Raw genomic sequence first — 14,993 nt, 5'->3', positions numbered from 1 at the left:
CTGCAAATATGAGGTTCTATCGAACCTGAATGAAGTTCGCCCAAACCACAATTAAGTTCGATGATTAGTGAAGACGGATGAGCGATGGACGGTGAGGGTCGTTGATAGTAATTAACCGGTTATTGACATTTATTGTAATTGACCAACAAACAGTTTTTATTCAATATATTAACACTACTTCGTGCATCGCATAGGCTTCAAACTAGTTATTAACAATTCTAAACTAAGATAAATATGGAATATAAAAAACTCCACTTATTAAGCATCACATATTCGTAAAATTTCTGAGGTAAACTTATTCATACTTCTATAAAGTTTGTCATACTAAACAAAAATTGTACTAGGGGGTGCTATAACAAAAATTGTACTAGGGATGGTATTGCGCAATTTAGAAGGTGGACCATGGTGCACATAGAGCATGGTGCACCTTAAGAACACTAGTATATAATTGAAAGAACATTTGGTTACGAGAAAAGAACATGAATGTTTTTTTTATTTAGGTTTTTATTAAATAGTAAAATACTATATTATTTTTATAACAAAAAAGTGAAATATCATATCGCATGTTCATGTTATTTTCCTTATGCACATATGTTCTTTTGGTGCACCATGCTCTATGTGCACCACGGTCCATAGTCCACGGATTGATGATATTGTACTAATGATGCAAGTTGAATTCGAATTTGGCTAAACTAGACTCGAAATCAAAAACCCAAGCACAAGCTCGACTTGAAACCTCATGAGCCTGTAATCTTCAAGCTCCATTCGGCTAGGCTTGAAAACTCGCGGCTCGTAGAGGTTTGCTATTGTTTAGCAATTTGTAATACAAATACCTATTTTCTTTTCTTTTTTTTTAAAAAAAAAAATCAGTTCAAACCCACAAATTCAGAAACAAAACCCCATTATATATCCATTATCTGATCCTTAATAGGGATATTTTATTATTTTATACGAAGGAAAAATACTCAAAAAGAGATTGACAAAGCCATGGTTGTTAAACTCCCGATTCGGATCTTACGATCCTACGATTCTACGATTTAAAAACACGCCACCGATCCGGATCTTAGGTAGGATCTTAATGTGTGTAGGATCTTACGATCCTACCTCGATAAGAAATTTGAGTGGTGGGATCTTAATACGATCCTACGATTCTACGATCCGATCCAACGATACGATCTAAGATACAATATTTCAAGATACTTCTTTAACAATTTTTTTTATTACTAAATAGTTCATAATCACATATCATTAGTAATATCATACTTTTATATCAATAAATTGGTTATAAAAAAGTATCTTATTCACTTAAAAGTAGAGAAATTCATATAATTTCAACAACCTTGCACATATCTTATTAATTGCTCTTGTATCTACACAAGTATTAATCTTATGTGAGCAAAAACTGATATTTATGTCTTAAGATTACATGAATACATGATTGTACATTTCATTTTAATAATATAACCATTATTTTTACTATGTAGTAGGATCTTACGATCCTACGATCCGATTCTACCGATTCGATCCTACCCCCCTTCATCGATCCAAAGTAGGATCCCGATCCTGACAACCTTGGACAAAGCTAGAAGATCTCATTCCAAGTCCACCGAAAGTACAGGATCAGTGGCGTATAATACAAATCCATAACCAGATCAACTATAGCCCAAACCGAAAATCCCAAGAAAACATTTGGCCAGAAAAGCATATGCCAAATTTATGAGTTTGGACATGTATTTTGTATAAATCCCGATCCGGCCTTAATGTACAGCTGTTTCTACTTCATAGAAGTACTTCTTAAGTTCATTGCCAAACACTTCATAATTCCGGATTCTAATTCTAACTCTATTAAGAAATGGAAGTTATTTTTCAGAAATTGGCCAAACAAACCCATATTCCTGATCACGGTTTCAACTTTCAGGCCAGTCATTCACACTAAAACACATAAGACTATAAAAACAAGCAGAGCCAACATAAGCACAAGAGGAAACAAGTTCTCCACATTTTATCACACACAACCACGAGGAGTGGCCGGAGCCGGAGTTGTATAATCGGCAGGATGAAGGATACCCTGTCGGCAAATTGAGCAGTGATCATCCAAACCTTCCGTAGCTGAAACAAGCATCAATTCAAATTTAAAACAAACATATGAAACAATAATAATAATACACGAACAGCTAATCACAATAGCAAGACGGCCAGAAAGAGAACTTACCATCCAAAATGTAACAGTCCCCCTCCCCCTCACTGAAGAGAATAGACTTCACAATAGCGCCAAAAAAAAGCTTCGGAGAAGCATCAACAGAACTGCCTGTGGGGTCCTCGAGCTTGGCCTTGAAGTTGCAGTGGAACTTGTAAACACCGAAACTGATCGGAACAATATTGCTTTTCAAAGGTTTTACCAGCTTATACTTTGTGCCATGTTTCTTGTTAAAAATACCCAAAGCCATTTCTGCATAGAATCCGTTTTTTCTAGCGTCAAATGCCTTTGGCCTTCTATACTTCAATAACAGAGGGTACATACTAAGAGATCCCTGCTCACTGTGGCAAGATCTGGGGGGCAATCCTCACAGCACATGAAAAATGCTTTAGCAGCTGAAACACCATCAAACAACAAACCAAAAACAAGACTTAAAACTTGGATTCTATTACCTCCTTCCAATATTAGTTCAATCTCCCACAATTATGAGATTATATCTCAAAAATAATCTTGTATCATTAGACCGAGTTCCATCTCCACATCACTTGATTCAAGTAAAGCCATATTAAAAAGTTCAAGCACCGGCCGTTACTAATGTAGAATATGTGACAACTAATTCTGAACATCCTAATGTAGTATAACTGTCTAAGCAACTTATGTTCTCGTGGGGACAGTATTTCACATGAAAAATCACTCTTGTGAACAGAAAGCAGGCAAACAAAAGCACCTTGACAACAGTAAGAGGAAATCAATCAGCTTACGGTCAATGATGTAGCACCAGATATTACGGATTTTCTTATTGAATGACTCAAAGTTTGCGAAGAAGAGCTTTGGTTGACCAGTACGAGAACCATCCCTTTTAAACTTGGCAGCAGTGAAGTTGCAGTGAAACCTCATTCCACATTCCATGAGCCGACCGCTAGACAGGGGTTCAACAAGCTTATATTTTGTACCATGCTCATTATTGTAGAATGCCAATGCAGTTTTTGCACAGTAAATACTTTGAGCAAGAAGAAGCCCTTCTGGGAAAACATCCTGAATCAACTCGCTCGGATAAAAATGTTCACATATATCTTCAAAACCATCATAGGAATACTTAGATTTCTTGCTGTTCGAGGATGCAAAAGCAGCATTAGTTGTAGGCTCCTGACATGAACCCTTGGTGCTGTCACAGTGTTGATTATCTTCAAGATGCCCTTCCGTTTTCGGGGTTCTTGGTTCTTTTCTGTTCAGGTATTCTTCCGGTGACTCAAGGCTGATTTTGAGTGGACAAAGGGAATATTACAAGCAGTCAATCATATTGATTAATAAAACACATGAGTTCAAATATTTGACAGAAATTAAAGGAAGAACTTTGGATCTCAATCTGAGAGTTAAAGCATGAGTTAAGGACCAATAGAACAAATCAATCTGAAAACAGTCACATTCACAATCACAGCTGTCTGAGATTTCTGCAATAACTGCAACTTTTTAAATTAGCACTCGTCTATTTCAGAGTAGTTATCATATCGTCCAAGCCCTCAAATGTATGACTCTAACTTGGTGCACACAACAAAATCCAAGAATGACTTACATCTATTTCTGGGTTTAAGGTAGTAGATTTATCCTCACATGCCAAAGTAGTAGGCATGACTATTATTCTCATTTGGAAGAGTTCTAAATTACGATTGTGATGACTGAATTCATTAGCAGTTTAAAATTTTAACTAGCATACTCAGAAATTGTGCAGAAATTTAAAATGATTGGCAGAACAGATGAACTTGAACTGTTAAGATGTACATGTATCCTTGGAAATAAATAAAGAAATCAACAGTGGAAAAACAGAAAATGCAAGGGGAAACAGGTACTTCAATTAATCAATTATCTTTTTAGGAGGGTATCAAAGACTAAACAACAGTCCACAATTTTCTAAGACTAAGACAAATAGACAATACAATAATGATTTCCAAACGCAACTCCTTGATAAAGGAACAACATAGGATTTGAAAGCTTGATAGTCATTAAAAGTTCAACAGAAGATTTAAAATTGCCGCTTTAACATTACCAAGTCTGAAACTGGAAATTGATACAACATACGAGAATGATTAAATGAGAGAGAAACCCTAGGTTACGATAGACAGCGAGGGATTGAAGCAAATTGAAAATAATCTGACCTTTTGAGACAAGAAATAATCTTTTTTTTTTTCCGTTTTGGTGTGAGCGCACTTATAATTGCTTCCAAGACGTAGCTTCAGAATCGTAGAAAAGACAACAAAAAAGGGAGGAAATCAGATAACAATTAAACAAGATAGATGATGAACAAAAAAAAAGGAAAGGTTAAAAAGATTCACCTAAAAACAAGCTGGTAGGCGCTAATTTTTGCACTTTGCAGAAATAGATGTAAAAACGCAGATACATCATGTGTTGGAGGTCTCTGTTTAGAATCATTAGTGAAGTCAAAATGTTGAGATTTATCTTCAAGAAGCCCTTCAATGTTGGGGGAGTTTGCTCCTTTGAGGTTCAGGTACTCTTCATATCCCTCAAGGCTGATTCTGGAGTTGACCAATGGGAGCATTACAAGTAGTCAATCATATGGACAGTATCAATTAGTAACACATTTATAAATAAAAAATACAGATTTCTATGTGCAAAATTCAAATGAAACCGAGAAAGGAAATCAAAATATCAATTGGAGAGCATGTTTGTTTTGAATCCTATCACACAGAATCGGCATGGTCAGGTAAATTAAACCCATTCTACTACATATTACCCCTATTTGGTTCAACATGTTTTGAAACGAAAAACATGTTCTCTCTTTCTCTTACTCCTTCCCCTCGTCTCTTCCGGTGCTTGTTCTCTTTCCCTTACTCCTTCTCCTCGTCTCTTCCGGTTCTTGTTCTTCTCGCTCTGCCTTTCTCTTTTATCTTATATCTCTTTGAGTGTCCCAACTTCTCTCAACACACATGTTCAGATTCTACTCCTTCCTTGTCCTATCCACATGGGCACAACATTGTTGATTAAGAGATTTTTTTTCCCAATCACTAAACTTGGGAAACTATTCTACATTATCTAATTCATAGAATATTTTATTTGTTTGTTATAAGCCCTGTTCTGAATCTCCATATCTACCCAGTTATACGTCGAAACAGGTACGTCGATTTTTTGAGGGTATCTAGACTAAACAACGTTCCACAATTTCCTGTGTAAGACAATATAATAATGATTTCCAAACACATCTACATGATAATCTAAGCACAACATATTGGATTTGAAAGCTTGATAGTGAATGAAAGTTCAACAGAAGGCTTAACATTGCCGCTTTAACATTACCTAGTCTGAATTCTGAAACTGGAAATTGATACAACATATGAGAATCATTTAATGGAAAAAAGAAAACCCTAGTCTAATATAGGCAATAAAGGAAAGAAGCAAATTGAAAAACCCCTGACCTCTTCAGACAAGAAATAATATGTTTTTTCCCTTTTGGTGTGAGCGCATTTATCATTGCTTCCAAGACGTAGCTTCAAAGTCGTTGTAAGATAAAAGAAAGGGGAGAAAATCAGATAGCAACTAAACAAGATAGATGATGAATAAAAAAAGGAAAGGATAAAGAGATTCACCTAAAAAAAAGCCGGGGAGCATTGATGTCGTCGACAATGTTAGTGTTTTCGGATATGATTTTTGCACCTAACAGAAATAGATGTAAACTCGCAGATACATCATCTTCAAGAAGGCCTTCAATATCAGGGGTGTTTGCTCCTCTGAGATTCAGGTACTCTTCATTTGCCTCGAGGCTGATTCTGGAGTGGACCATGGGTAGCATTACAATAATTTACAAGTAGTCAATCATACGGACTTGTATCAATTAGTAACACATTTACAAATACTACAAATTTTAAATGCAAAATTCAAATAAAAAACTCCAACAGAATCGGCGTAAACCCATCCACTACAATGTTAACCCTATTTGGTTCACACTCTGTTGGTTATTTGGGTGAGTCTTTATCTCTTTCTTTACCCTCTTTTTCACTAAATTTAAGGTGCAAATTAGATGATGGATAGTGAAAATCTTGACGTTGGGTACAGTTTATAACAGTACAGTTATGTAATCGTCATAAGCTAAAGATCATAAATCTTGACGAGCCCAAACAGAAATCACACAATTTGACGAGTTTAATCAGAGATCCGAAAGCGCAACAAATAATTTCCAAACAGTAAACCCTAATTTTGATAATTGATACACAATAAAACAACAGACCATTGAATTAAGCAAAATTGAAGTAAACCCTAATTTTGAAAATTGCTACACAATAAAAACAATAGACCATTGAATTAAGCAAAATTGAACTAGTACCTTTGGAGAAGAGTGACGTAGTTTTCAATGCTTCCCATTTTATGCCTAATCCTAGGCATAAACTTGCTTCAAAAAAACAAAAAATAGGAGAGAAATCAGATAAATTGAAAAGACGACGAAAGAAAAAAAAAATCAAATAAATTGAAAAGACGATGAATGAAATTAAGAGTGTGGGATTGAGAAATTCACCTACACTAACTTTTTGCAGTGAATGTTGATTTTATTGGCCATGGATATTTCTTCAAGTTTTTAGGCCTTATTTGCAGTGAATGTTTCCTGTGTTTGCTTTTAAAAGTTGTATGGGAAGTGGAAGGAAAGGAAGGGAATTCTAAGGAAAGCCACTTAATAAATGTTTCACTTTCCTTTCCTCCCAAAATTGAAGGAATTTGGAAGGAAAGAAAAACCTAAAATCTATCAACAAAAATATTGAGCGGTAAAACCCACGTTTCTTCCGCCAAACCTCCCAATTTCCCACGTATATATACAAATATCAACTTCTCCCTCCCTCACGTTCCTTCCTCAACCCCTATTTCATCTCTGCAACCTCTGCACCTTCCTCTACTACTCTCTTCAATCGGCAGTGCACCCTTATTACTCTTCATTCAAGTAAGTTTCTTTGTTGATATTTTTATTGCTTCAATTGAATCATATTGGATGATATTAATATATTGAGCAATTTGATTTATACTCTGATTTCTAGTACGTTGCTTGTTTCATTATAAAATTACTTTCCGTATTAGAAGATTTCTTGTTTTATGGTATAAAATTTGAAGCAATTTGTGTATTGTGATATAAATTGCGGTGGGCATGGTTTTCTTATTACAAATATTGCTTGATTTTGACCAATTCATTTTATATAATCATATTAGAAGATTGCTTATCATAAAAGACAAAATATGATGATGTAAGTTTCTAGTTACATAATCATATTGGATGATATTAATTATGATCAATTCGTTTATGTACTGCCGTTTTGATTCCTGCCTGCTGTAAATAATTAAGAGAGGGAGAAAGAGAGTTGTAGGAAGCTAGAGTTAACATCAGTAGCTTTCTCTATTTTTAATCGTATTGACCAGAAATAAGTTTGTCTACGTTTAACTAATATATTTTTGTTGGATATTATTATACATTCATAGATGGAAGAAGTCGTTACTCATATTGACCACTAATATATTTTAGAAGATGGGGATAGCGAGTTTGAGTCTTTAGTAACGACTTGGGATAAAATGAGACAATTTGCTACTGTTAAAATGATTTGTTTGGTAACTTATGGATTATACTTAATCCAAAAAAGGTCTTTAATTTGTAATCACATGCCGTCTAGAGAAGAGACTATTGAACGAGAGATCGCAAGGAGAACCCTTTTCTCTTTTCTTAAAAATTCTGGACGAAGTCGCCATTTTTTACGAATGCAACCAGAAACTTTTGCTCGTTTATGTACACTATTGCGTACAAGGGGTCAATTGAATGACACACGTCATGCTAGTGTTGAAGAGCAAGTTGCAATATTTATTTATGCCATATCCCACAATGAAAGGAATTGTGTTTTGCAAGTTGCATTTCGTCGTTCCGGTGAGACCATAAGTCGATATTTTCATAAAGTTATGGAAGCTATAATTTCATTAGAAGATCAATTTCTTATACAACCTGACGGCTGAACTGTTCCTTTGGAGATTTTGAACAATGCTAGATTTTACCCTTATTTCAAGGTAAACAATAATATAACTCCAGTCAGTAACTCTTGGTTATAAGTGTATGTTTAGAGATATAAATTTGTGTAAGATCAATTTGATGTCAGGATTGTATTGGTGCTATCGATGGAACACATGCTCGTGTCATAGTTTCTAATACCAATGCACCAAGGTATCGTGGTAGAAAAAGTTGGCCTACCCAAAATGTCTTGGCTGCATGTACATTTGATTTGAAGTTCACTTATGTATTACCTGGATGGGAGGGAACATCGTCTGATTCAAGGATAATAAAAGATGCATTAACTAGAGAAGATATATTACATACCCTTCAAGGTAATTAGATTTTGAGTCGGCATTTGAACGCATACACCAAACTCCAATCATCTAATTTCCATGAATTTTTTTTAGGTAAATACTATCTAGTTGGTGCTGGGTTCATGCTCACTGGTGCGCTCATAACCCCTTATAGGGGTGTACGCTATCACTTAAAAGAGTACTCTAGTCGTGCACCGGAAAATGCAAAAGAACTTTTTAATCTTCGACATGCATCACTGCGCAATGCTATTGAGAGAGCATTGGGGGTTTTGAAAAAAAGATTTTCACTTATTGCAAGTTCAACTGAACCATACTTCACTTTTGATACACAAAGAGATGTTTTCTTGGCTGGTTGTATCTTGCATAACTTTTTGATGGGCATAGATCCTGATGAGGAGCTTATTGCTGAGGTTGATCGTGAGCTCTTAAGTAGTAGGAGACGAAATAGGCACAATGCAATAGATGAAGATACCGAAGAAGGAAAAATTATTCGTGACAATATAGCAGCTCAAATGTGGATTGACTATCTCAGACAACGCATTATCCGTGACAATATAGCAGCTCAAATGTGAATGCATAATATATGTTTTCTTTTTTGCCTTTTGTGATTGGTTGAATTTTAATGATACTGATTTTTGTTCTAATGATTATAAATTTACATTGTGCATCCTTGTACTTCATTATATTTTATTGTTTAGTTTAGATAGATGGATGTGCCATTGAAAAAGAATGATCGTGGGATGCAAATCAAGTGGACTAGTTCCTCGATCCATTCTGTGGCGCGAAATCCATCATGGATGCACTTCTCATTGATACACTACTTCACCAACAACAGATTGGTAACAGAATTAATGGGCAATGGACTTCTTCATCTTATGATATCATGGTCAAGGAATTGCGTGATAAGCTTGAACTTCCAATAAAAAAGGAGCATTTGGAGAATCGACAAAAAACTCTCAAGAAGAATTTTAATGATGCACATGATATGTTTAAGAATTCAAGTGGCTTTGGATGGGATTCAAAGAGCAAACTTTTTCAAGCAGAACCTGAAGTTTGGCAAGCCTTGATTGAGGTTCTTTTTCATATTTGTAATGTTGCATTATCTTTAAAATTGTTCAATATACATGAATCTATAGGATTTGAATTTGTATAATGCAGGCTAAACCTGAAGCTAAAAAATGGATGACTACTCCCATTTCTTTCTATGATAAACTCATGGACATTTATGCTAAGGATAGAGCAAATGGAGAAGGATCCCTAACAGCAAAAGAGAGAGCACGTCAAAGGAGCAACGCCGAAAAAGATTCCCCTCCAAACAATATTGAATTCATTGATGAACTAGTAGGCCTAAACAAAATAACATTAGAGAATTTTGGTTCTGATGCTTATGGACTACCAACATTAGCATCTTCAAGTTCTTCCAAAAGTGAGATCAAGGTTGAGAGTTCATCTAAAGGTAAAAAAAGAAAAGGGAGTCCAGAAGGTGACTATGAGGTCCAAGTTTTGAAAGAAGGACTTGATAGTGTCGCTGACGCTATAAGAGAAGGTAATTCTATTTTAAAGCAAATTCGTCCACGTGTTTACTCAAGTGATGAAATATTTGATGAAATTGTGAAATTGGGAGTTGAAGACAACAAGCAATTTAAAGCTTATAGGTTTTTAAATGCTAAGGATACAAGAGTGAGAGAATTTTTTGGTTGTCCTCAAAGAATTCGAAGAGCTTTTCTTGATCAAATGATGGAGGAGGATGGTTCTTCCAAGTGACATGACAAACTTCATTTTTTTTATTCTCGTAATTAGAACAATTAAGTCTTTATTACACTTGGATTTTGCTGCTACTTTTGTGTTACTTGTAAGGCTTTTGGTTTGTTTTTAGATGTGTTTTAAGTTGTAAAGTACTGCTGGTTTTCTAGTTAAAGTTTTTCTGCTGATTTTCTACTTGAAGTTTTTCTACTGATTTTCTAGTTGTAGACTGTGGTAGTTGGTGATGCTGCTGCACTTATTTTTATTTAGATGCTGCTGATATTCTACTGTGTTATTCAGAAAATTTTGAACCCACGGCTTAAAAGAGCTACCATCTAATTTAGGTATGTTGGTTTCTCTACAAATCTTGTGGCTACTGTGTTATCAAGGAGCCTGTTGTAAAATATGTTTACGTGGTCAGCTTTACATGGGAAGGAGATGCATGATTGTCTTTATCTATGGCTCATGAACTTGATTGTGATAAAAGATCTGCCAGAAATGTATGATGGTTTGAAACTTTGAATGTTTCCTTCAAATGGGAAAACTTTAAAAGTTATGTATGCAACAAGTGATTGCCATCCTATTGGAGTATAGAGAATTAGCTTGTAATCGCTTTCAATCCAGAGACATCTTTTCCTCTGATAGATGTATAGTATCTGGTCTTACACTGCTGACAGAAGGACGCACTTGACTGTGTAATATGACAGGGTCTTCTCTAGTCTGCAGCAACTGACTAACTTCTTTCCCTTTGCTTCCTGATGTACTAGGTTCCTCTCTTTTTTGAGAAGTTGACAACCAAATTCTAATTATATTTCCATTACTCTGAATGCCACTAGGAGATGGCATTGACCTCTTCCTCTTGCCACTATTTCCTGTGCTATCAGAAGAGCAAGGAGCATTCTGAGAATCTCTGGTTGCCAACACCACAAACATAGCTACAACTTCAATTGCTACTGAAGTTATAGAAATACGTAGTACTAAGCTGAATAGTTTATGTTATTAATGAAGGAAATAATGCCTTTGGTCCAAGTATGAATTTAATGTTAAGTCTAATAAATGTGGTTCAGTATTAATTGACAAGTTAATAATTCAGTGAGATCAAGTGAACTGAATGCCTAGCTAGAGGCCGCTTCAGTTCAAGTGGAATTAATGATATTAATCCACAACTTACTCTTGACTGAACCCGTAGGGTCACACAAATAGTACGTAAACGGATCAAGTATTTAATACTCCATCTATGGATATTCGGAATCGACGGATCTTGGTTTCAGTGGGAGCTGAGATCGTCAGAAGCAAGAAATGAATACTCCGGAAACGATGATATTGCCGGAAACGGAAATATGGATCGTATCGTTATTATCCAAGTCGTAGATGTTGCCGGAAACAGAAACATGGTACGTATCGGAAAATATTATCGGAAATGGAATATTACCGGAATCGGAAATATTGCCGGAAACGGAAATATTGTCAGAATCGGAAATATTACCGGAATCGGAAATATTGCCGGAATCGGAAATATTGTCAGAATCGGAAATATTACCGGAATCGAAAATATTATCGAAAACGGAAATTAATTCCGGAATCGGAAATATTAAATATTGGTCGTATCGGAAATGAATTCCGGAACCGGGAATTTAATAGGAAGCGCATCGTACGAATTAGCATCGGACGAGGCTTGCTAGACGAAGGCCCAACACAAAGCCAGGCCCGCGCCCAGCAAGCCGAGCGCCCAACACGAAGGCCACAAGCCTCGCCAGGCCCAGCGCAAGGCTGCTGGCGCGCGCGCGTTGAGCGTGGTCGTGGGCTGCGAGGCAGCGCTCGTGCGTGTGGGCCGCAAGGCCTGCGCGTGCGTGCGTCCCTCGTGGTCGTGCGACACTCGTGTTCGTAACGAATCCTAATCCTATCGGAATTCGTGCATTGATTAAATCCTAATCCTAATAGATTAAATTTATTATTAATTAGAGTTCAAATAGGATTCTAATTAATAAATCCATATCCTAGTAGGATTGTAATTCCTTTCCATAAACTCTATAAATATAGGCCTAGGGTCACATATTTAACAGGAGATAGTTTAAGTATTCAAACAATAAAAGCTAAGATTTTTAAGTAGAAAAATTAGCCATATTCTTGCCCTATTAGCCGAAAATATATAGTACCTTAAGGGCGATTCTAGTTGGTCAATCTTAAGGCGGATCCGGACGTGCTGTGGACTATCTACGGAAGGACGACACTTGGAGTCATAAAGACTTGTTCTTGTTCGGTTCGGGCGCAGCTAGGGAGGTACGCTACAAAGTGTATGCATCTGAATTATGCTAAATGATTATGTGTTAATAATATGTTTCCTAGCTTTATGGTTTTTCCGCATGATTTATGTTTATTCATATGTATCATAACCTAACAGTGGTATCACGAGCCTCTTATTATTTTCATAATCTAAATTGCATGAACATGGTTAAATTATACAAATTTGCAAAGAATTAAAGGGGTGATTAATTGTCGTTTTTCGTAATTAATTGCAAATTGCGTTTATTTAATTATAAGTACGCAGTTTTTCGGCAGAATATTCGTTACTCATCCAAATCGAGTTATTTTTGTATCAATTCCGCATGTAAATGGCACTCTAAAATTTTGACAAAAAAAGTCTTTTTCGCCGAAATCCAGAATTCCCAAATTCGAAGCCTAACTATGACTTTTCCGAGGTTTTAGTTTTTCGAACGCAAAAGTTTGTAAATTTAAGATGTTAAATTGAATATTTGCGATTCTTGTTGATAAATCTTGAGTTTTTGATTGACCTACTGTATATGTTTAACAATTATGAATGCCTAGACTTGTTAATTATACAACCTAATTTGTAATTATGATTAATTTGTTGAAATTCGAATAATTTAGAATTGATTTGATTTTCATAATTAATTAATAATTTAATTAGGTACCAATGATTAAAATCCACCATAAAAATTGTTAATTTATGTTAAATTTCAAATTTTTATGACCTAGATTTGAATCCATGTTAATCGGAAATTAATTGATTAATAAATTTTCGATTTTTCGCCCTAAAATTATGAAATTAATATGATTTATTAATTTGTCATTAATTTTGGAAATAAAAGTTTTAATTTTTATGCAATTCGCTCATAAAACTTTCACGCACAAAGCAATGGGCGCTACGTGTTACCCTTAAGGGGTGTTGTATAGTGCGGGCATGCGACGACGAGCAAGGGAGCTCGTCGCCCATGCGGTACGATGCAACGAGCAAGAGCCATGGCACACGAGCACAAGGCAGCAAGCTGCCATGTGTTGAGTGCCATGCGCATGTGGGCGAGTGGGCAAGGGCGAAGGGACAAGGCGCAAGCCAGTGGCAGACGCGTGTGGGAAGAAAGGGAAATTCCAAACTTACAAATATTCGCTGCTTTCGATTTTTTAGGGATAATCTGAACGCAGTAGAGTACTCTTTTGTAGCCTGTTTCGTGATTGTTGCTTCATTTCTTCAAAGCTGATGTGTTGCGTGTGTGGGCAGCGACGTGGGCAACAACACACGAGCACGACACGAAGCACAAAATAAATATGTCAAAGATCTAATTATGTAAATGATTGCAATAGCACTTTAAAAAGTCGTGCAAAATAAAACTTATATATGTAAATGGTGAATCACACTTGATGATGGCACGAGTTTGGATTTTAGATTGGTCTGACGATAAAGTTAAACGTAGATGATTGACTAATATATTTTGCTAGCCCGGTTGGTCTCCCTTCGCTCGATAATTTTGGGACGCTCGTTTAGGAAAGCAGGAAGATAATTTTGGGACGGATGGAGTAGATAAAAAATAAAATATATACTTAGTATATGAATATTTTCATGTGAAAATATTTTCATGTGAAAATAATTGTCAAATTCATTTGCAAAAAAAATATGTAGTGTTTATTTTATTTTATTAACTTTCATGTGAAAAAATACATTTACGAATTACATTTTGTTTTATTAACTTTTATTTTTTTAAATACATTTACGGAGTACTCCCTCTGTTCTTAAATATTAGTCCCTTTTTGACTTTTTTATTCGTTTCAACTCAATATTTAAACGTAAATATCTCCAAATACGTATGTTAAAAAAATATAAAATTTCGATATTGTTAAACTAAACACTAAGAAAAACAAAACAAGATCACACATGAATATATTTGGAAGTACGTATTAGAAGAAAATTAGAAGATTTCATTCAATTGTGAATAGTGTCTAGATTTCAAAAGGTACTAATATTCGAGAACGGAGGGAGTAATACATATTATACTAGATTTTAGTCCGTGCGATGCACGGATTCTATTAAATTGTTAAGTTAAAATAAAATTATTATATATACCAACTGTTATATTTACATTAGATTAGATAATGTTTGATGTTGGATTGATTTTCATTTTATATTTTTAATTGTTAGAGTTGTTGATACGTAGTATTCGTAATTAATTAATAAAAATATCTACGTGTAACCTAATGATTTATCTACGTGGCACTCGACTTTTTTAATTCATAAATAATTTTGAAATCTTATTTTTCATTCGCCAAAACCATTAGATTTCCTACGTGGCGCTCTAATATTGGATTAGTGTTTGATTTTTGATTGAATTTCATTTTAGATTAGTGTTTGATTTTGGGGTTGAAATTTATTTTAGATTAGTGTTTGATTTTGGATTAAATTTTAATTTAGATTTATTTTTAA

At 35.1% G+C, this 14,993-nt stretch overlaps 3 protein-coding genes across 3 annotated transcripts; 2 read left to right on the top strand and 1 right to left on the bottom strand.

The window, feature by feature from the left end:
* Positions 1–1,395: 1,395 nt before the first annotated feature.
* LOC110790481 (uncharacterized) lies at positions 1,396–4,751 on the bottom strand. The gene is made up of 5 exons (XM_056829348.1): positions 4,528–4,751; positions 4,351–4,425; positions 2,959–3,452; positions 2,213–2,592; positions 1,396–2,109 (listed from the first exon to the last, which is right to left on the bottom strand). The coding sequence occupies exons 1-4, from the start codon at positions 4,749–4,751 to the stop codon at positions 2,501–2,503; spliced, it is 885 nt and encodes a 294-aa protein (XP_056685326.1). The 3' UTR covers positions 1,396–2,109; positions 2,213–2,500.
* A 157-nt stretch (positions 4,752–4,908) lies between these two features.
* LOC110790512 (uncharacterized) lies at positions 4,909–9,108 on the top strand. Its single transcript, XM_056829347.1, has 4 exons — positions 4,909–4,916; positions 5,891–5,948; positions 8,329–8,554; positions 8,630–9,108. Exons 1-4 carry the CDS (start codon positions 4,909–4,911, stop codon positions 9,106–9,108), a joined length of 771 nt encoding a protein of 256 aa, XP_056685325.1.
* Positions 9,109–9,329: 221 nt separating this feature from the next.
* On the top strand, positions 9,330–10,300 carry LOC130461305 (uncharacterized). The gene is made up of 2 exons (XM_056829346.1): positions 9,330–9,608; positions 9,695–10,300. Exons 1-2 carry the CDS (start codon positions 9,330–9,332, stop codon positions 10,298–10,300), a joined length of 885 nt encoding a protein of 294 aa, XP_056685324.1.
* Positions 10,301–14,993: the final 4,693 nt, after the last annotated feature.

Source organism: Spinacia oleracea, chromosome 5 (assembly GCF_020520425.1).
Source record: "Spinacia oleracea cultivar Varoflay chromosome 5, BTI_SOV_V1, whole genome shotgun sequence".
Taxonomy (NCBI): domain Eukaryota; kingdom Viridiplantae; phylum Streptophyta; class Magnoliopsida; order Caryophyllales; family Amaranthaceae; genus Spinacia; species Spinacia oleracea.
This window is presented reverse-complemented; position numbering and strand designations above follow the sequence as displayed.

What these genes read in the sequence shown, in the direction of transcription:
- LOC110790481 (XM_056829348.1), bottom strand. Translation starts at nt 4,751, where the DNA reads ATGCTCCCATTGGTCAACTCCAGAATCAGCCTTGAGGGATATGAAGAG. An exon ending in GCCTACCAGCTTGTTTTTAG is followed by an intron (nt 4,426 to 4,527) that starts GTGAATCTTTTT and finishes ACGATTCTGAAG; the next exon opens with CTACGTCTTGGAAGCAATTA. An exon ending in ATTATTTCTTGTCTCAAAAG is followed by an intron (nt 3,453 to 4,350) that starts GTCAGATTATTT and finishes ACTCAAAATCAG; the next exon opens with CCTTGAGTCACCGGAAGAAT.
- LOC110790512 (XM_056829347.1), top strand. An exon ending in TTTGCTCCTCTGAGATTCAG is followed by an intron (nt 5,949 to 8,328) that starts GTACTCTTCATT and finishes ATTTGATGTCAG; the next exon opens with GATTGTATTGGTGCTATCGA. An exon ending in TATATTACATACCCTTCAAG is followed by an intron (nt 8,555 to 8,629) that starts GTAATTAGATTT and finishes AATTTTTTTTAG; the next exon opens with GTAAATACTATCTAGTTGGT.
- LOC130461305 (XM_056829346.1), top strand. Translation starts at nt 9,330, where the DNA reads ATGGATGCACTTCTCATTGATACACTACTTCACCAACAACAGATTGGT. An exon ending in TTTGGCAAGCCTTGATTGAG is followed by an intron (nt 9,609 to 9,694) that starts GTTCTTTTTCAT and finishes TGTATAATGCAG; the next exon opens with GCTAAACCTGAAGCTAAAAA.